The 19,269-nt window shown below is 49.2% G+C and overlaps 10 protein-coding genes across 10 annotated transcripts; 3 read left to right on the top strand and 7 right to left on the bottom strand.

The window, feature by feature from the left end:
- Positions 1–493: 493 nt before the first annotated feature.
- CPAR01_05482 (uncharacterized protein) lies at positions 494–1,603 on the top strand (the record flags this gene model as incomplete). Its single annotated transcript, XM_060489760.1, has 5 exons — positions 494–529; positions 646–891; positions 990–1,131; positions 1,175–1,192; positions 1,374–1,603. The coding sequence occupies 5 exons, from the start codon at positions 494–496 to the stop codon at positions 1,601–1,603; spliced, it is 672 nt and encodes a 223-aa protein (XP_060351226.1).
- Positions 1,604–2,155: 552 nt separating this feature from the next.
- Positions 2,156–3,232, bottom strand: CPAR01_05481 (pectinesterase; the record flags this gene model as incomplete). Its single annotated transcript, XM_060489759.1, has 2 exons — positions 2,156–3,016; positions 3,110–3,232. The coding sequence occupies 2 exons, from the start codon at positions 3,230–3,232 to the stop codon at positions 2,156–2,158; spliced, it is 984 nt and encodes a 327-aa protein (XP_060351225.1).
- A 1,267-nt stretch (positions 3,233–4,499) lies between these two features.
- Positions 4,500–4,806, bottom strand: CPAR01_05480 (uncharacterized protein; the record flags this gene model as incomplete). The annotated part of the gene is made up of 2 exons (XM_060489758.1): positions 4,500–4,653; positions 4,709–4,806. 2 exons carry the CDS (start codon positions 4,804–4,806, stop codon positions 4,500–4,502), a joined length of 252 nt encoding a protein of 83 aa, XP_060351224.1.
- A 1,430-nt stretch (positions 4,807–6,236) lies between these two features.
- On the top strand, positions 6,237–6,887 carry CPAR01_05479 (acetyltransferase; the record flags this gene model as incomplete). The annotated part of the gene is made up of 1 exon (XM_060489757.1): positions 6,237–6,887. The coding sequence occupies one exon, from the start codon at positions 6,237–6,239 to the stop codon at positions 6,885–6,887; it is 651 nt and encodes a 216-aa protein (XP_060351223.1).
- A 289-nt stretch (positions 6,888–7,176) lies between these two features.
- Positions 7,177–8,194, bottom strand: CPAR01_05478 (pectate lyase Pel-34K; the record flags this gene model as incomplete). Its single annotated transcript, XM_060489756.1, has 2 exons — positions 7,177–7,820; positions 7,879–8,194. The coding sequence occupies 2 exons, from the start codon at positions 8,192–8,194 to the stop codon at positions 7,177–7,179; spliced, it is 960 nt and encodes a 319-aa protein (XP_060351222.1).
- Positions 8,195–9,237: 1,043 nt separating this feature from the next.
- CPAR01_05477 (major facilitator superfamily transporter) lies at positions 9,238–10,745 on the bottom strand (the record flags this gene model as incomplete). The annotated part of the gene is made up of 4 exons (XM_060489755.1): positions 9,238–9,402; positions 9,453–9,894; positions 9,944–10,191; positions 10,272–10,745. 4 exons carry the CDS (start codon positions 10,743–10,745, stop codon positions 9,238–9,240), a joined length of 1,329 nt encoding a protein of 442 aa, XP_060351221.1.
- A 508-nt stretch (positions 10,746–11,253) lies between these two features.
- On the top strand, positions 11,254–12,672 carry CPAR01_05476 (aminotransferase class-III; the record flags this gene model as incomplete). The annotated part of the gene is made up of 1 exon (XM_060489754.1): positions 11,254–12,672. One exon carries the CDS (start codon positions 11,254–11,256, stop codon positions 12,670–12,672), a length of 1,419 nt encoding a protein of 472 aa, XP_060351220.1.
- A 143-nt stretch (positions 12,673–12,815) lies between these two features.
- Positions 12,816–15,077, bottom strand: CPAR01_05475 (fungal specific transcription factor domain-containing protein; the record flags this gene model as incomplete). Its single annotated transcript, XM_060489753.1, has 5 exons — positions 12,816–13,169; positions 13,244–13,610; positions 13,672–14,272; positions 14,322–14,956; positions 15,046–15,077. 5 exons carry the CDS (start codon positions 15,075–15,077, stop codon positions 12,816–12,818), a joined length of 1,989 nt encoding a protein of 662 aa, XP_060351219.1.
- Positions 15,078–15,647: 570 nt separating this feature from the next.
- Positions 15,648–15,899, bottom strand: CPAR01_05474 (uncharacterized protein; the record flags this gene model as incomplete). The annotated part of the gene is made up of 1 exon (XM_060489752.1): positions 15,648–15,899. One exon carries the CDS (start codon positions 15,897–15,899, stop codon positions 15,648–15,650), a length of 252 nt encoding a protein of 83 aa, XP_060351218.1.
- A 724-nt stretch (positions 15,900–16,623) lies between these two features.
- Positions 16,624–17,941, bottom strand: CPAR01_05473 (pectate lyase; the record flags this gene model as incomplete). Its single annotated transcript, XM_060489751.1, has 7 exons — positions 16,624–16,719; positions 16,787–16,964; positions 17,019–17,141; positions 17,198–17,236; positions 17,292–17,297; positions 17,348–17,477; positions 17,536–17,941. 7 exons carry the CDS (start codon positions 17,939–17,941, stop codon positions 16,624–16,626), a joined length of 978 nt encoding a protein of 325 aa, XP_060351217.1.
- Between the last annotated feature and the right edge of the window lie 1,328 nt (positions 17,942–19,269).

The following is a 19,269-nucleotide window of genomic DNA, read 5'->3' as shown; positions in this document are numbered from 1 at the left end:
GGTATTACCACTGGCCTACAGGATCACGATGAGAGCTCAAACGGTGGTCATAACCTCGATGAAGTCCAAATACTCGGGTCCGCTAGACATCGTTGGCTTGTTTCTAACCCGTATCTTAGGTTAAGTAGTCTTGCCGAGCCCGGCGCTTCATCGAAAAGTTGGACAGATAATCACGTTAAGAAGCGAAACCGAAGCGGACAAAGGAACCAAACTTTCCGTTTTCAGATTGTTGGTAGGTCACTGCTCGATCGCGCTTAGATGTGGCTGTCGATGTGGACGTGCCCCGACCCCTTGTGGCGGCGCTCTAACTGTTTGCAGGCGTTTAGCTAGGCAAAAGCCATCTGGAGAGCTGAAGTACAATTTCCATCTAAACATAATAAAGCGCAGATTCCGTCAGTGGGGAATTTCGGGGGGTTTGGCCTAAATTCTTCTCCTTTGATCGGCCTTGATACGTCTGGTTTTTCGAATTGGAAGTATCGCGAATTCCTTCATCATGGACGTGAATGGGCCATCCGCAGGTGCGGTTATTGTACGTCACGATGCCTCCAGAAACTTCACAACTCATTTTGTGTTATCTTTCCCCGCAGAATACTAGCTTCTACGTAGTCTTTCAGATCAAACTCTTAGTCAGGCTAACATAGTTAGGGAACCGAATTCACATTGATAGGTATCGCAGCTATTCTGATCGGCGCCCGAATATACCTGCGATTAGTCATTCAGAACCTTCCCCTTATCACGAGCGACATTCTTGTTTGTATTGCCTGGCTCTTTACTGTAGCATCCGCTTCATACGATGTTGTGTTCCATAAGTTGGGGGTATTACGTTCCCACGTTGCCTATACCCTAGAGGGGTATGATGGGACACCCGAGGACCTAGAACTTGTGTGGAAGGTAAGCATCCTTGACTTCCGAGAAGTAAGAGTCTCGATTCTGGAGAGATGCAAGGGCGTCTTGTTATTGTAAGTTAGTTTAATAACCACTCTATGCAGTTGCAATGGAGTGGCCAATTTCCATTCTTCACAGCCTTCTATGTCTGCAAGGCAACACTCCTGAGTCTATATGCTCGATTTTTCCCGATCTTCATGGAAACCAGGCGCAAGATTCTCTGGGGAACCATGGTGTATTGTGGCTGTGCGTATGGTACCAACATGCTCATCCTACTTCTCATTTGTAGGCCTCTGCGAGGAAATTGGTAAGGCTAATCCGTTTGATCATGGAATCCTTGCCTCCAACTAAATTCTCTTCAAGGTCCCAAGATCCGGCAGTCGCATGTTCCCCAATAGTGTTCGCTCAAGTATTCCAAATCGCTTGGGCATTGAACTTTGCCGCAGATCTGATGAGTAAGTTTCCCATCACTGTGTCTATGACATAAGGTAAAAGAGCATCCGGACTTCTCACACATCTCAAAGTTTTCTGTCTGCCATTCTTAGTATTGTACCGACTGCAACTTCATAAAAGTGTCAAGATCAGTGTTTACTGCACATTCTTTCTGGGAGCCATCAACTTAGCAGTCAGCCTGGCACGGTTTCTAGGTATTCAGGTGTCTGTAACATCTTTTCGCTCCTTCACACTCATTGGTGAGTCGAAACTCTTTCTAACCTGATGTCCAGTACAGCATCTTACCTCTTTGCACGGACCATGGTGCTAACACCGACCTGACAGAGTTATGGAGTGCTATTGACTTGCAAGTCGGTTTGATCATTGCTTGTTTACCGCCCCTGCGGCCGTACTTGTCTTATGATTGGAAAATTTGGCCCTTCCGATCAGCAACTCAAATCCCTAAAAGTTCTTGCAATCGCACTGATCTTTCCGAGCTTTCTCGACACAACGATCAGCTAACATCACAAATGCGAGATATCGACGATGCAGGCTTGATAAATGATATCAATGACAATTTAGGACAAATCGGTACCAGACCGGATCACGATGTCGAGTCGCCAGCTTTAGGAAGTCCAAGATCGCCAGCGTCAATGCTCCGGAGCAATCATCGACCAATACAGAACATGGGTCAATGAAGGGACTAAGGGTGATCATATACCAGACAGAAACGAAAAATTTCAGAAGAAATGGATTATTGGAGAAGTCTCGATTTTCTGGGTTGTTTCTCGTAGAAGATCTTGCCCTGACGAGCTACGTCTGCTATAGGAAGCAAACTTCAAGACGAGTTCCAATAAGTTGTGTCAACCCAAGAAGCCCAGCCCGGAAGAATCGTGTCAATGGAAACCGCGCTTGACAGCTTCTTGGCCCAGCTCACCCGCGTGCCGCTGGCACCAGTTCCAGTGTTGCCATATTCCGCATAGTAAACGTTGGCAGTGGGGTTAGTGCCCCAAGCAGACCATCCAACAGGCTTGACGACATCGCTGAGTTGTGAGTTTTGGACGACAACGCGCGCGTATTCCCTCCACGGCCTGCCCAGCACCGTAGACTCTTTGGCCACACCAGCACCTGACTTTGCTGCGATTGTGGCCTTGTTGATCACGTACCAGTAGCTGTCGGCGCTGTCGCGACCACTCGCAGTGATGTATCCGGCACCGTTGATAGCGATCGTGCACTTCTCGAACCAAGCGTTGCCATCGTTGCCGAAGATGAAGTCAGTCGCACCCTCAATATAGCTGTTCTTGTAGACTTGGTGTGGCTTGTTGGTATAGATCGTGTCCTGATAGCCGACGAAGCTGCAGCCGTAGTACGCTTGGTACTGGCCATTTGCGGAGATGGCTAGAGCTTGAGAGCCCTTTCCATAGCCATTGATCAGGTTGACGTTGTACAGACTGAAGTAGCTAGTCGCAACTCTCAGTGTTGCGGATAAGTCGTTACTTCCAGCATCCGCAGCTGATAGAGTATTGGTCAAGATGACTTGGTTCTTGGTGTAGTCTTGGTCGTTGGTAGTGTATGCGTAGATGACTAGCTTTCCACTCAGGCTGGGAATGGAAACTTGTCCAGAGTAAGTGCCCGGCTGGATGAAGATTGTGGTAGTCGCGGTGGAGCTGGCTGAAATGGAGTTTATAGCTGCTTGAAGCTTTGGTATACATCAGCGAAGTGACATCACATCAGATCCCCATGTAAGACCCTAGGAACCGTAGCGCCGTGGTTTTGCACGGAATTTACTCACCGTGGTGTATTGGCCACCCGATTTCGCAACAACGATTGCGCCGGATGGCGGCGATGTTCGCGAAGCCGCAAAGGTATTGCCTACTATAACCGCCAAGGTGGAGAGGACGTTCAAAATCTTCATGTTGATGCAAGCCTGTCAGCGATAATCTATGATTCTCTGCGGTTTTCACGTTCAGGAACATATAGATGTGGCAAAGGTTTTGGAGCTTCCATGTTTTATAAACCTTACTATTAACCTAGCTGGAAGTATCGTCACTGCGCGTGATCATTAAACAAGTTCTCAAGATGAAATCCTTGGCTGCATGAAAGTCAGTCACTCATAGCCGCCAATCGTTCCCAAACTGACCACGCGGTCGAAGCTCCTTTAAACTAATGGTCTCATACTATCTTTCGCGGGGCTCGGGGACACGGAAATAGGTGGACTAAAATTCTCCGCCGGCATGCAACCATCCTTCTCATCGTTCCCCGCCGCATGCAATTTCTCCGAAGCTAGTCCCGGCCGCGCTGTAGTATTCCCGCCCACAATGTACGCTCTGGGCTCATTAAACCTAAATTGAACGTTTCTCAGAAAGGTCTCTGTGGCATAGAGTCAACTGGAAACCTTTATGTAGGAATGACCCTGGACGACAAACTGAACTAAGCCGATGGCAATGTGCTACATCTTGCGTTCCACTTTGAGCCTTCTCAGGCTCCCTACCTCGAGTCATTATGCTCTCCTCTCGATGCTTGTGACGGTGTAAATGAGCAAGGGCAGCATACATAACTCACGATTGGCATATTCAGCATAGTGGCCCTTGTCAGTATGTACAACTCATTGAAAAGATTCAGTAGCACACGCAAAGGAAAGCCTCATCAATTTCATCTTGTGTTTTCAGATAAATCAGTCAGTGCAGTGCAAATCACTCCACTACTTGCCTGGTTTTCTGTGATGTCACTCTCGAACATTAGAAATTGCCGTTTTAACAATCAGGAAGATGCACTAGCCTAAGATCAGGGAAATTTTGTTTCAGGCGCGCTAGATTTACCACCATGCATACACGTGTCACTGAGTACAAACAACACTTCCTTGATTCCAAACATTTACTAACCGTTGTTTTTGAGACAGAGGCCAAGCATTCCAAGTCAACAAACAGGATGGAAGCAAAATCGACCTGTAAGGCAGGCTCGGGAAAAGCAAAGCTCGTGCTTAGAAGGAGCTAAACTCGCAGCACTCCGGTCTTGCCCATATCAAGACGTCTTTTTTCAGCTAACCTCAGGAATGGAAGAAAGCAGCATCAAACAGACTTTTCTCTCAATGCCTGGGTGCGTATCTTGTCCTCCAGGAAGCTTGCCATATGAATTGTGTAACACTGGATATTTCCCAGAACCATCGTTCAATTGTTTGAGTTTCAAAATCTCAGTGTAATTGGTTCATCACCATCCATCAGTTCTTGCCACTTAACACATCGGTGCTCAGTCCCAAAGCCGGTACCTCCGCCAGAATTGGGCTCTAAATTTTCGGTCATCAAATCTTGTACGTGGAGAAGGGTCAGTCCTGGACTCCTATAATATTCAAAGGATTTAAAAGTATCTAATAAAGGGTTTAGGGTATACTCACGGGGCGGCACAAGATAGCTTGACGTAATAGGTCAGAACAGTGGCCAACATTGAATATGTCATAGGATAAGTCGGCATCCATGGTGGAATGTGCGCCATCGTGATTCAGATGGGACGTGAAATGAGAAGTATTAGCTGATAGCCTTTGGTGTCTGGGTAAAGCTCGTACAGTGCTAGGCGCAACACATCGAGGCAGTGGAGATGATAGAACACAGCAAAACCAACTAGCACTAGATATGATAGCAGGGTGTTCGAAGAACCCGCCTTCTTTCGGAAGCAGAGAAGACCACGCATTATTGACACTAGCAGAAGGTGGCATGGCGTAGTCTTTGTCTAAGTCGGATATTCTCGGCTCGTTCTTCACTGCTTTTACCTCAGTGATGTGATCTTGCAGGGGCTCGTTGCTCTCAATGTGTGGAAAGGACATATTAATCATATACCCACAGTGAAGCTCTGATCTCACGGGTTCTTCCCAGTAGAGTGTTTGTTGATGCAAAGGTAGAGAAGCATATCTGGTAAGGATGGCTAAGGCAATTATGAAGATGATATAGAGAAAACGGACTTTCCCATGCTTCCAAATCCTCTCTGGTCTCGATAGTGTCTTCGGTCGACTCTTTGCCCAATGCTCATGTACTTACTGACGAGATGGGATCTGGAAACGAGTTATGCCGCTTTTCACCATCTGGACCAACGTTGTCATCTTGCAACACAAGCACCCAAGACGCCGAGTATCAGCAGCAGAAGACTGCAGTACTTGACTCTGAGAGGAGTGGCCTCCGCACGTATTGTGTCTTGTGAAAAATTTGATCAAAATTTGAGGGGTAGAGTGGCCGACTAGTGTCCAAGATACATGTCGCCCTTTTAGACGATGCCGCGTCCCCATTCTAGCTATTTCGACAACATGATTTGGCGGCGGCCGAAGCAAGCACTTTCTGGTAGGAATGATGTGATCCGCGCATTATACGTGCATCCCAGCTATGTTTTCAGCCTCACCTTGACAGATTGACCGTCTCAGCGCGCGTCATATGCGGCCAGGCAGTGATGCATTGCCATTAGTGGTAAGGCAGGTGTGAATAGCGTCATGGTCTGAATTGCATACATCGAACTCATTTGCTGTGCCGCAAGTCGCGCTCCGTGTGAGGCGATCATGCTTGTGGGGCCTGAACGCTTTCTGGATGTAGTCTAAGGCTGTCGCGGAAAGTCGGGAGTTGCGATTTCCTCAAAAGGAAGGTCCTCGAGGTCTTTTGGGCTGTCGAGCGCAGGCATTCCATTGTGTTTTGTCAGCCAACAATGTCACAGGGATTCAAGTCCTTTTCCTAGGTTCTGAATCTGTTGGACCCTCGGCTGGACCCCATCTTACAGATATAAAGCAGCGCTGAGTCTCCCAACCGGCCGCTGGTCCATCGTCGCTGTATTGGTGACCAACTAAAATCAATACTGTAGGCTGTTTAAGTCTGATCGATTATCTCAGCACAGCACCGAATTGCATTCCTAGCTGTCGCATCGAAATCTACGAATTCGATTCCAGCATGGCGCTACAGGACTCATCACGACATGGTTCCGTCCTCGAGATCGGAACTCCGCGGATGGTCATCCGCACAGCTGTTCAGTCAGATGCGGAAAATTTACTCAATTTTCTCCAGACGCCCGACAACTTTCCTTTCCAAGAGTCGGAACAGAACCTGACTATAGAGAGAATTCGCACCCGCATCGACAAGTTTGTCGATTTCACGAAAGATGGAAAGAACGGCTGGGTTGTCATCATCCTCCGTGAGACCAACGAGTTGATCGGCAATGGTGGTTACAACACCTTCGAGACCGTGGACCCCACTAGATTTCTCGCCGGCAAGACCACACTTTCGTCGGGAGATAGGCGCATGACGGACCTCGGCATCAACATCGATCACCGACATTGGCGTCAAGGCTATGGTCTCGAGATCCTCGAGGCGTTGATTGAACATGCTCGAACCGAACTGGGCTGTGAGGTGTTCAGGATTGAAACGGGTGATGACAACCAGCCATGGAGGTCACTTATGCGTGCTGCCGGCCTCGGTCAGTTCCAGTCACGCCACAAAGCTAGCTACGATGCCAATCAGGAGGTTTGGGCGTGGAAGTTTGACGCAGGTCACTGGGAAAAGTCGAAGATGAAGCTCAAGGGAGATGGAAAGTGGCTGGTTTGAGCGCACAGATTGGGGAGGGTATAGACGTAGGCGAGCATCGGTCTCAAAGGCTAGGGGAAGCAAGCTTTTGGCTCGCGAACGCTTTTAAACCATTTTTATCCTAGTACAAGATCACTTGATCTGCTTCGATGACTGAGAGAAATGAGACATTGGGCCGTTCATGGGGATGTAGGTGTGATACGACAATGAGATTCATCTCGAGAACTCAGATAATAAGACTGCAACTTATAGCACACTGGGCATGTTCTTAGGATTCTTGATATATCACTATGACTGTAATCCTCTCAACTCAGGAGCAGACAGAAGCTCTTGGACCAGCATTGGCCTTGATATAGGCAGGAACATCCGCAGTAGCAGTCAAGGTGTACGAATAGAGACTCTTGGGGTCAAAGGAGGTTCCTGAGTTTGCAGCCGTAGTGCCAGTGCAGCTTTTATACGTATTACCAGAGGCATTGAGTACGGCACCCGAGTCTTTGGTCAAGGGGTTCTTGGTGTTCTCGAAGAAGACATTCTCGATACGTGCGTTGGTGCTGCCGCGAGCGTAGTGCCCGTATGAAGTGACGCCGTAGAGATAGTTGTTGTAGAGATGCACTTGTGCCAAGTTGTCGGCGCTCGGGTTTCTTTGATTTGTGTTGTCAAACCAGTTGTGGTTGATGGTTCCACGAGCCGTGACATTCTCGGTCCAGCCAATGCCGAAAGTCTTGTCGTGGTTACGGAAGATGTTGTTGGAGACGGTGAAGTAGGTGGTGTCCTTCCGAAGATCAACTAAGCCGTCACCGCCATCTTCAAAAAGGCAGTGATCGATCCAGATATTGCTCACGGTGTCGGCTTGAACACCGTCACGGTCGTTTTCCACGCCATCGTTAAGGTTGGTGTGACCTATCTTGAGGTTGCGAATGATGATGTTCCTGACCCCGTTCAAGCCCAAACCACCTTTTGGAGCCGCCTTAGTATATAACGTGTTAAATGGAAGGACATGTTAAGAATTCACCTTGATTAAGCTCGCCAGTGGTGCCCAATCCGATGACGGTCTTATCACTGGCAATCTTGATTTCCTTGCCGAGAGGGCTGATGGTGATACGACCGCTGATCTTAATCACGTATTTGCCTGATGCGCTGGCATACTTCTCGAGATCAGCTTGAGTAGTTACTGTCACCTCCGTTCCGCCTGCGCCGCCAGTTGTGCCCCCGTTCAGAGAAGCAAATCCAGTAGCAGAAGCGAGACAGCCACTGGATTGTCTCTCAGTGACAGCACCCCGGGCAGCGACAAAGCATTGGATAAGCACCACTATGGATGAGAGTTTCATGGTTTTGTTTCAGCTCCACGAAAAGAGGAAGAAATACTGCTGTGTCAAGAAGTAGCTTTGATGTGCCAGGAATCGATTGAGACATGCACTGGTCTGAATTTAGATTCAAATCGATGCATGTATCCAGCTTATATTTACAAGCTATATGTCTACCGTTCCAAGGCACGGAAAGCGGTTTCTTGAACACGTGAGCATCAACTCCAGGTATCTTCCGGAAGATCATTCAGCTCATCTGTCATTGAAAACGCCTACAGCATATCAGATCAGAATCTACGGAGTCTTTTACTTTAGCCCGAAACTCGGTCTTGGACGTAAGAACATTTCCACATTAGAGGCACAAGTCACAGACATAGCGGGGTACGAGGAAATGCGACGTCGTGGTTCATGGAAATAACGTTCTTCGATAAAGCCATATGGTGATCATCCCAATCCATGGATGGTCGTTTGGAGATTTGCCAAGGGTTATCAATTTGAGGGGTGTTTAGTGTCACATTGTGCCAAGTAATCCAATATCAGTGATTAAACCCACCAGTAACACGAAGCTACTTCCCCGCATCGCTAAGTAGTATCATCGCATATGCGAAGTCCCGCCAATAAACGCTCCCCCAATTACCAAAGACTCTGATGCGCTTTTGAATGGCCATCGTCACGCCTGATTTGAACGATTGATTTTGACGCCCATTGCATGGCTTTCAACGAAATCATCGTGAGCATTCGTGGATCCAGTCTCTTGGTTGGTTTGATCAGGCATGCCAGTCTGGTCACCAAAGACTCGCATTGTGCTTCGCGTGCGACTTTTGGGAAGTGACGATGATCCAGGCTGGAGGTATCAGTGAATATCATTATTCATGTCAATGCTGATGCTGAGTGCTCGTAGCCCTCCATCTGAGCAGTCTCTATGCTCTGTTTACTCTCTATGGTCTATCTGTGGTATCATGCGTGCTAGTGTCAACTTCTAACTTAGTAATCGGCCGTTATTCGGTGCACTTTCGACAGAAATATGCTGTTCATTTACCCACCAGGTCATCTGATGAATCCTGTCATCAAGACCTCTCGGTTTTCTCCGTCCTCCGCGCAAATCTGATCCCCGAAACACATGCAAATCCCGCTAACGCCATTGCTCCGGCATAATATGCGGCAGGGCGAAACTTCTCAAGACCATCAGCATCACTAGAGACAGAGTAAAGTCCTGAAGCAATGGGAGTACCCTAACTTGATAAGCAAAAGTTTAAGTAGTGCACGGCATATTATGACTTACAAAAAAGAAACCGCAGAACCAAGTCGTCCAGACGACGGGGATGATGCTGAGGGTGTTTTCTCCTCCAAATGTGGCGCTCACTGCGATAGGCGTGAGACTGAAGAACGCACCACATCCGATACCGTTCAATACGAGGTAGACGGAAAAGATGCCGATTGATGATGAAAGAGGCCAGACGATGAGAGAGCTCAGAGCCATGAAGAGCATGCAGATTGCTAGACTTTCGACTGGTCCCAAAAGAGTATCGGCAACCCATCCAGCGACAACACGGCCCAAGGTAGAAGCTAAGTTCCAGCAGGCAAGCATAATGATACCGATTTCCTTAGTATAGCCCATTGATCTCGAGAAAATCGGAATGAAGTAGGGCGGGATGAAGAGCGGGAAGCAGGAAAGTACAGTGCCGCCGACGAGCAGGAGGAAGCGAGGTTCCTTAAAGCGATACCTAAGACATGTCAGCCATGTTCAAGTTGTCGCTGTTTCCATCTACTGACCACTGTAGCTGACGGGAGGCTTTCTTTCCCGAAGCCATCCTCCTTGGCAAGAAGTAGGATGCAGGGATAGAAACACCCCACAGAATGAAACCCAGAATGCGGAACGTCCAAGAGACGCCCAGGTCTTTGACAAGGTAGTTGGCTACAACACTCATGATGGCAGAGCCCAAGCTGCCCCCACCGAAGACAAACCCCATGGCCAATGCTTTATGCTTCTTGAAGAGACCCATCGGGGCAGTCGAGACAGACTGGTAAGGAATGATATTAGCTGTTATGGTTTGCGCCAGTAGGACATTTGCAGACCCAGCAGGAGTCTTGTTGCACTCACAAAGACACAAAGGCCACCACCAAGGCCGAAGACGAGACCATGTAGAAAGAACAAAGCCACAACATGGTATGTAGTAAAGCTTGCGAGAACTTCACCCAAACCCATGAATAAACCACCAATCAACGCAGCCAGCCGATATCCTATCCTGCTGATGATCTTGTCGGAAACAATACTGAAACAAATCATGAAAGATGTCGCCATTGATCCGACAAATGTCAAGGTTGTTAGACTAGAACCCGTCGTCTCGACGAGCTTGACTTGCATGATGCCCCATGAGTAGATCACTCCCAGGTAGACAAACATGGTAAGTGACGATGCAGCAACCGTGACCCAAGCTTTCCGGTCATCGTAAGTCTGCTGCTCCACTTTGGGAGTTGAACTTACGGCTTGGTCGTCACTTGAGTGGTCGGTATCGTGCCCATCTTGTCTTTGGACGACTTGTCGCTCGGGGTAGGTGCCTTTTTCGTTGTCCATCTTGGCGAAACTCAAATGGATTTGGCAGAAGCTGTCAGAAGCATACTCTCTTCGAACTGAAAGTTTCAGCCTCCTCCCTGAGAGGCTTCGAGCTTATCATATTCTCGAGTCTGAGTGAGAAAATCGAATGTTGTAAGTCGGCTTTCGGCTATCGGGTTTACGTCAGAACCGAAATCAGAATTTCTCACGCGATAATGCGGTTATCATCGTCTGCAGATTTTATGGAGATGTCCAAAGTGGATTCTCTATTGTAATTCCTCCGATGATTTTGACGCGGGCCCACCGTTGGAAGGGCCGGTTGGGCTCCGTGAACACGGAGCCGCTGGCTTGTCGATCCCGATGATTCTCGGATTTCAGCACTAGCGCCGAATAACGAAGGTCTATTTAGGAGAGTTAAAGTGCCGGTTGTCTCTTTTCTCCCACTTTGTTTCGGGGAACAGAAACCACATAGAGAACTTACACATTCATCTCACCTCAAGTTATTATTCTACAGTCCACATCCCTCGCCATGGCTCCCGCAAGAGACGACGAGCTGTTCACAGCAGTCAACGCCGAACCCCACACAGTCAAGAATACCAAGACCAAGGGTGGAGAAGGTCGTCTTATGCACCGATCTTTAATCCAGCACCCCTCCATGGTCGAATCAGCAAGTGGTATCTACCTAAACCTCGCCAACGGCAAGAGAGTCATCGATGCATGCGGTGGTGCTGCTGTAGCCTTGATTGGCCATGCCAACGAGGAAGTCATTCAAGCTATCTCGGACCAAGCCCGAAAAGTGAGCTACGTCCACACGCAAGCCTATACGACACAGCCGGCTGAGGAACTTGCCGACCTTATCCTCGATGGCAATCCGCATGGTCTCGAGAAGGCCTTCTTCGTCTGCAGCGGAAGTGAAGCCGTCGAATCGGCGCTAAAATTAGCCCGTCAGTACCATTTCGAAAATGGTCAGCCGCAGAGGAAGCACTTTATTGGCAGAAAACAAGCGTACCACGGCAACACTATGGCGACCATGTCGATTTCAACAGTCGCATCGAGAAAGGTCCCATACGAGGGCTTCTCCTACCCCCACGTCTCATATGTTTCACCAGCATATCCGTACCAATACCAGAGAGCAGATGAGACCGAGGATGAATTCACGGCTAGGCTACTTGCCGAGATCGAGGACGAGTTCCAAAGGATTGGCCCAGACAATGTCATTGCCTTTGTTGCCGAGACTATGGTGGGCGCTACCGCAGGCTGCGTGGCACCCCCTGTCGGCTACATCGCTGGTGCTCGTCAAATTTGCGACAAGCATGGCGCTCTTCTCATTCTCGACGAAGTCATGTGCGGCACCGGACGCACTGGAACTTACTTCGCTTTTGAGCAAGAGGGCATTGTTCCCGATATCGTCACAGTCGCCAAGGGTCTCGGCGGAGGTTACGGCCCCATTGCCGGCGTTCTGATGCACGAGAAGGTCGTGTCCATGCTGAGACAGGGATCCAACGCCTTCAACCACGGACACACTTACCAAGCCCATCCCATTGCCTGCGCAGCTGCGTTGGCTGTTCAAAGGATCGTGAAGCGGGACGACCTCGTCGCTCGCTGCGCTCAGTTAGGGAAGCAGCTTGAAGTGCTACTGCGCACTGAGCTCATCAAGTGCAAATCAGTCGGTGACATCAGGGGAAGAGGTTTGTTCTGGGCTGTCGAATTTGTCAAGGACAGGGAGACAAAGGATACCTTCGATCCCAAGCTGCGATTTGGATTACGAGTTCAAGAGCGGGCCTTTGAGAAGGGCGTCGCTCTCTACCCCGGCGCTGGCACGGTGGATGGCTCGAGAGGAGATCACGTCCTACTTGCTCCCCCGTTCACGACAACAGAGGAGGAGCTACGTAAGATTTGCAGTGTTTTCAGGGAAGCACTGGAGCAGATTGAAGCAGAAATTCTTTGAAAAGTGGCCATGACCAGGGACATGCTGATGCTGAGCGTGACGCATTTGCCAGGGCAGTTCGACTTCGGACTTTTGTACATAGTTAGTTCAATAATACCCATTCTTGAAAAGTACCCACCACTCAAAGCCTTTGTCCAATGCGGCTAGCCCATCGTGAACATCTCTGAAGCATCGACATCTTCCAGCATTGACCACCAATTCGGCCAAAGCCCTTGATCATCCATACTGCCAACAGCGTCTATCAACGCTTGTGGGTTTAACCCGCCGATATTCTGATTCGCCTTGTCGCCTGAGACATTGCTGCCCTCGCCGGTGCTGACGGCGCCCCGCTCAGCGTTATTGATTTCCTCTAAATGTTGAGCAGATCTATCGACTACCCGAAATTCATGAACAGACTGATGTAAGACACTGAAGTCAAAGCGAGATCGTCCGCGATATTTCTGGGCGTCAGACGTGGCTCGTTGGTACATCAACGACCCGTTCTGGATGGTCTTGAGCTGTTACGCGTCAGTCATAAGTAAAATAGCGGTGTTCCACCGGGACTACGTCTCCAATGGCATCAATGACTCACCCATCCGTCCCCGAGGTCCCAGACTTCGCGAAACTTGTTGAGATACTCTATACTCCAATTCATGTACTCTTCCGCCCTGGTAGCATAGCCAACGCCAATTCTTGGGAACATGAATCCATATAGATTGATGTAGCAAGATGAGAACGCACAGAACCCAGCGAAGGGCGTCATGACTGCAACGCCACATTCTGAAGCTTCTCGAAGAACGCTGGACAGGTGGCCTGCTGCTTCGAATAGCTCTTTTGCACTTTGTTCCCACCAGCCCGGGGGAGCCTCAGCTTCAAGAGTAGGGGGATCTATGGGTCCACGAGGAGTCATGTCAATAGTCGGTAGGAACGGAAAGTATTCTCGCTGAAGCATGACAACACTACGGAAATTTCGTGTTAGCCCAGTGAAGTCCCTGCACATGGGGGGAAGCTTCGGCAAACCTTTGGTAATAAAGTAGATTTAGATAGACGAAGGATTCACCATAGCCTAGTGTAGCGTATGCAGCAACGCTGTTGGCCGGATAGTGTAATCGATGGTGCTGCTTCGTTCTCCATTCCTCGAGTCTCCGACGCCAACATGCCACGGGTGATGTAGGAACCCAGGGGCAGTTCTCGGGTAAGCACATGCCTGGCGCTTTACGCCCGTCGTTGAACACAAAAGCCATGACATCAGAGTAGATGTCGAACCCATCAGCCATGACCCCAAAACTCTGGTCCAAATCAAGATACACCGAAGTTGCGGTTCCACTCGATGTAAAATTTTCCCCCGCACCTTCAGCTTGCGCTGACGATCCTGGTCCTAAAGCAAACTCGGTAGAAGTAGGCGGCCGCGGCACATTCAGCTTTGCCATCTCCTGTTTGGGAAGCACCCGTGGGTTGTATGTTCCCGAGCTCACCATGCAGTCCATAATGAAACATGCCCAGAATGTCCTTGTCTCGATTGCGGGAGTGAGGCTGTTTTGCTCGCTGCGTTGTGGAATCTCAAGTGGAAAGGGCGCTACTCGCGAACTATGAAGTAATTGCATCATCCGAATTGCAATTCCTGTTTGATGTCAGACAGATTCGACGCAAGACTTTGGAAGTTGGCCTACCACAATGCATCCAGGCCTTGTGGAAATCTCGCGTGCCCCATTCATACAACGTAAGAATAAGGAGGGCCTGGATGACTTTGACACCTGGTGGCTGGAGTATGCATGCTGCTAGGACATCACATGCATATGATGCATATCTTTCGCTCGGAAAGAGGATCTGCGATCGCAGACGATCCGAATCCGGCTTCTGGGTCTTGGTCATTGCAAGAACTGTGGCCAACAACGCCTTACTTTCTCTAGGGCAATTGGACCCAAACGATTTCATGAAAGATGAGGGGTGGATAACGCGAAGCTCAGGGAACTTGCGCCAGAAGGCCTCGAGAGCGATGTAGACAACATCTTTGGGGATTTGCTCGAGATGGTGGTCCATTTCCTGCCTGCCATCTCGATACTCCAATCCCGACGACGGCGTCGCCGGGCCCCGTGAATGGGGCGCAGAGAGAAGTTGTCGCTGAGACTCAACGTCCTGATCATGGGATATAGATGAAGCCTCTTCCGTTGCTCGCCGCGCCCGCTTCGCCGCCCGTCCATTCGGCGCGACGTGGGGTCTGGTCAGTACACAGTCCGATCTTCCCGACTTCTCGCATTTGGTACACGGCGGACTTCCGCTGTTGACGCACTTGATCTTGGACCGTCTGCGGGGTCATTAAAACTGGGTCAGCGGCCGTTACATCGGATCCGATCGATCGCCGGAAGCGAGGCCGGAGACCAATGGGGGACATACCGGCAGAATTCGCAGGAGAGACTGGAGCGCATGTTTTTCCGATGTTATTTGCTCAGTCGGTTTTGGTTCGAAAACCGAAAGAAACGGGAATGAAAGATTCGGATTACGGATACAATTTTTTGGACGGGCGCCGGGACCGGCTTTGTCATTGTGGATCTGCAACCGGTGGATCCTGACTGAAAGCTTGCTTCTAGTGTCCGGTCCTCTCCGAAGAGATGATAACTTTGCGCTACAATAATTCGAAGACCCCGATAACAGTCGACAAAAATGACCTGCTGTCGAGATGAGTAATACTTCTCGCCATCGTTTAGTGTTTAAGTAGAACAAAAGCAGGACAAAGCTCCCTGGATCAGCTTGTTTGAACCTTGATTCTCACTGAGAGCCGTCGAGTTGAGCATGGATGACCCTTGCTCAAGGCCAACTTATCTCGGTGAGGCGATATTTAGATTGGACGCGATGTCCTATCTTGAACTATATATGGAGTCTGCGGAACAAAAATGAGATATCGCCAGCTCTGGGAACACCGCACTCAGTTCTCCTCAATTCAACTGGATCATCCGAGTTCTTTTGCCTGTAATATAGGACGAGGACTTTGAGCTACGCTATCTAAGCTCGGTTTCCGTCGTCGTGGGCAAGCAAGGATATGCTGAGCCAACTTTTGAAATGATTTTTGTTGCACAAGTCCCCCTAGCATAGCTCGGAACCGCGGACACGTTCGCGATGCCCGTCTTGGTAAAGTTGCCGCAGAGCTTCTTACCTTTTCCTAAACGCCCGGGAGTGCTCGTAGCCCGCAGAGCCCGTAGGCGATGATCGGGAACACAGGTCTTTGGTTTGCAGGCTCCGCATTTCGTCATTTTGATAAAGAAGCCACCGATTTGGACTGGATTCAAAGAGACGAACCCAGACTTGAAATAAGAAGCCCAGACGCAGAAGTTGGCCGAGGTGACTGGGGCAGATTGGGATGGAGCAGAGTCGCAAGGTGGTCTTGCCAAGAGGCTATATACGCTATGTAGCCTCAACATTGAGTGCATATTACTCTACCGTTTACTAGCTTTCGACAGGAGTGAAGTCTGCCACCTAGAGCACAGGTACCATAGATGTTTCTGGGAAACATGTCACCCAACGTTAACAAAGTACTAAGTAAGCATGTCAGGTGCATTGAGATTCTGTTCGACTCCATCAAACCTCGAGAAACACAATTTGGATCTGCCGGCTGGCGCAAATCTGAGTACTGATGCGTAAGAAGATCTTGAAAACTTTGTGTTCGGCCTGAATCGAATCGCCGAATAACTTATCGTTGGCATGCGATGGAATGAGTCATTGAAGTGCACTAGGGCGAACGAGATATTCGCCGCATCGCCAGTCGTTTGATTGTTTGCTTTAGCGACAAGTAAGATACAGATAAATGGATTTGAGTGTACAATTCAGTTATGTACAGTGCAAGCTACTACGTTCCACGAGCCAGAAGCTTCCAAACCTCCCACCCCTTGCTTACGAGTCTGCAGCTTCGAACCAGCAATAAACAGCTTGGACAAAGCCAACTTATACAGATCGTTTGGTCGTCATCATTATAAAGGATCAACAGGCCGTGGTGAAGCTTGTGGCGACGCAGTAAGTGCCGTCAGGGCCACTGCCAATCTTCGTAGGCTCGGCACCACTGTTATTTCCGGTGTACTACAGTCCAAAGTAAGTAAATCTTCCTTGTACATGCAAAGAGATTTCAGGCTTAGAGTCATCATACCCTATCACAAATCTTGTTGTCATCTTGGCAACAGCTAGTGACCTTGCAGGTATCGCCGTAGTTGGTGTTGATGCCGCAGAGGACTCCACCGTCCTTTGCAATCACGTTGTTCATGACAATGTTGCGTGCACCTCCATTACCGCTGCAGTTGCCACAGCTTCGGACGACCTTTCCGTAGCTGTTGATGTTTTAGCAGGTTGCATCACGGCAAAAGACGATGAGTTCGACTCACTCATTAGCGTAGAAGTTCTTAATCGAGACAGTTCCAAAGCCGTTGAATTGGACGATCTTGTCCGCGGCCTTGAAGGCACCACCGCCGTTGACGTAAGAGGTTCCGCTGGTCTGCTTCAAGGTCCTGGAGTGAAAGCTATCAACAAGAAATGATTGCACAACTGATATAGAAAGACTCACAGAGCATCCTCGCAAACGTCTTCCCACCAAACGTTGTTACTATACACTGTCAGTCTGCTGTTCTCCATGTCTTCTCTTCTGGTGGTTTCCATACAGTGTGCTATAATCAATCAGCATCGAAACTCCCTTCAGAATTGAGGAACGACAAACCATGTTCCCTTGCAGTGAACACCCTCTGCCTGATCGGGCCCAATAATGACGTTCGAGAGGGTGGCACCGGCCTCAAGCACGAACATGGCATCAGCTTCACCTGTCTCATCTTGCTCAGCGCAAACCCTAGCTGCTCTGGAATCAGTATTCGATCATCCATCATTCTTTTACTCGTCTTGACAACGTACGGCTGCGGTCAAACTTCTTCATGCCGCCATCATAAGACTGTCCAGCAGAGACGGTGATGGCCTTGCTCGTAGAAGTAGCTCCAGTGGACTTGGGTAGAGTGGTAGTAACTCCGGTGGGCGTAGAGCCTCCTGCGGTAGTGGTAGTCTTCAACGTTGTAGTCGGCGAGCTACCACCAGCACCACTGTAGGCGCAAGTACACTCAGCGGAGATTAGACTCGGCTTCTGCGAGCAGTTGGTAGCCCAGGCGGGTAGAGCGGTGGTGGCAGTTACGGTGCTCTTGGTGAAGGTGGCGCAGAAGGTCGACGCGGCGGCGTTGGACTTGATGTAGCTGGCACAGGCGTTTGTGTCGGTGTTTAGGCAGCCCAAGGCCGCAGGAAGGAGAGCAAGAAGGTAGTATTGGTGCATCTTGGCGTTGTCCGGGAGCAGGGCGTTAGGAAGTCTTGGCTCTGGAGATCAGGGGTGAAGCTTGATGATGTGATCTTGGTTCACTTAGGGATATAACGCGATACTTATAGCTATTAAAGTTTTGATAAAGCAACGATGCGATAGTCAAAATTTCTCTTGTTGCTCCCAAGTATCGAACATACCACCCAACTAAGCATATCCTAGCCCATTCGCTATCTTCAGCCTCATATCTGATGAACGAAGGAAAAGGTTTTCCCGCACAGGATTCCACCAGTAACGGACCATCAACGTGTTTTCAGATGAATCAGTAAGTATTCTGGACTGGGTCTACCTGCAAATAACTTGTCTTCCCTTTTCCGAACACCCTTATATGGCATAAGGTAAGCTTAGCTCGACGCAGGGGGTTATCACCGGGACGCATCCGAGTCTACCCCACAAACCCGGAGATACTGCGCTAAGTCGAGATCCTACGAAGGCTATCGCTTGTACTATTTGGTCTGTGTGTGTGTGCGGTTTCCACGTGTACATCATTAAAGAACAGTTGCCCATTTGTGGAAAAAGGCACAATGATCGAAGGCAACCCTGAAAGTAGGTTCGCCTTCCGCATACATATGTAGTAGACACAGCATACCTACACATAGCATACCGTACGGCATAATTTTGCCCTTCCAGGGATAATAATCAAGGTCGCTTGAGGTATCTCAACTGACCGCATCCGACGCTCACCAAAATTCGTATTTCACATGGGAAATAGGTACTAGAGGTCGCGATGGGCAATCCATAATTCTTGCCCCTTCGCAACCAAAATTGTGATTTTGTTGCGTATTTCCATTCCGCAGCTTCTTCATGGTCAGTTTCGGGCTGTGGGATGTTAGAAGGGTTGATCAGTCTGTGGATGGAATTTGTTTGTCGATGGCACATAAGCATAACAAAAGCCACCAATGATGACGCCAGACTCAACCAGGGTCCAAGCCACAGTCATCACAAGGCACCACAGACGCGGGGTCCAGCCTTCCGAAGCAGGTAAGACTGATAGTAGGGTTACATGTAACGGTGGGCTTGTTCTAATTGCGCGGTCTGATCTGTCCGCGTGGTCTTGATCTGCGGCCTGTCGAGGTAGGCGTAACTAAGTAGTGAATGGGTGTTGGGTCATGTTGTAATAAGACCCATTGCTATTTTAACTTGCCGTCTTGAACCCGATCTTGCTGCAATACTGAAAATTCCCAACAGCTCAAGTAATTGCTTTGAAAACCCGTGATATACACTTCTTAGTATCATGCAGATATTATCGAAAATGTTTTATAGCTCTTGGCTCGTCATCATGTTGA

The sequence above is a fragment of the Colletotrichum paranaense genome (assembly GCF_030867605.1).
Source record: "Colletotrichum paranaense strain IMI 384185 chromosome Unknown Scaffold_4.1, whole genome shotgun sequence".
Taxonomy (NCBI): domain Eukaryota; kingdom Fungi; phylum Ascomycota; class Sordariomycetes; order Glomerellales; family Glomerellaceae; genus Colletotrichum; species Colletotrichum paranaense.
This window is presented reverse-complemented; position numbering and strand designations above follow the sequence as displayed.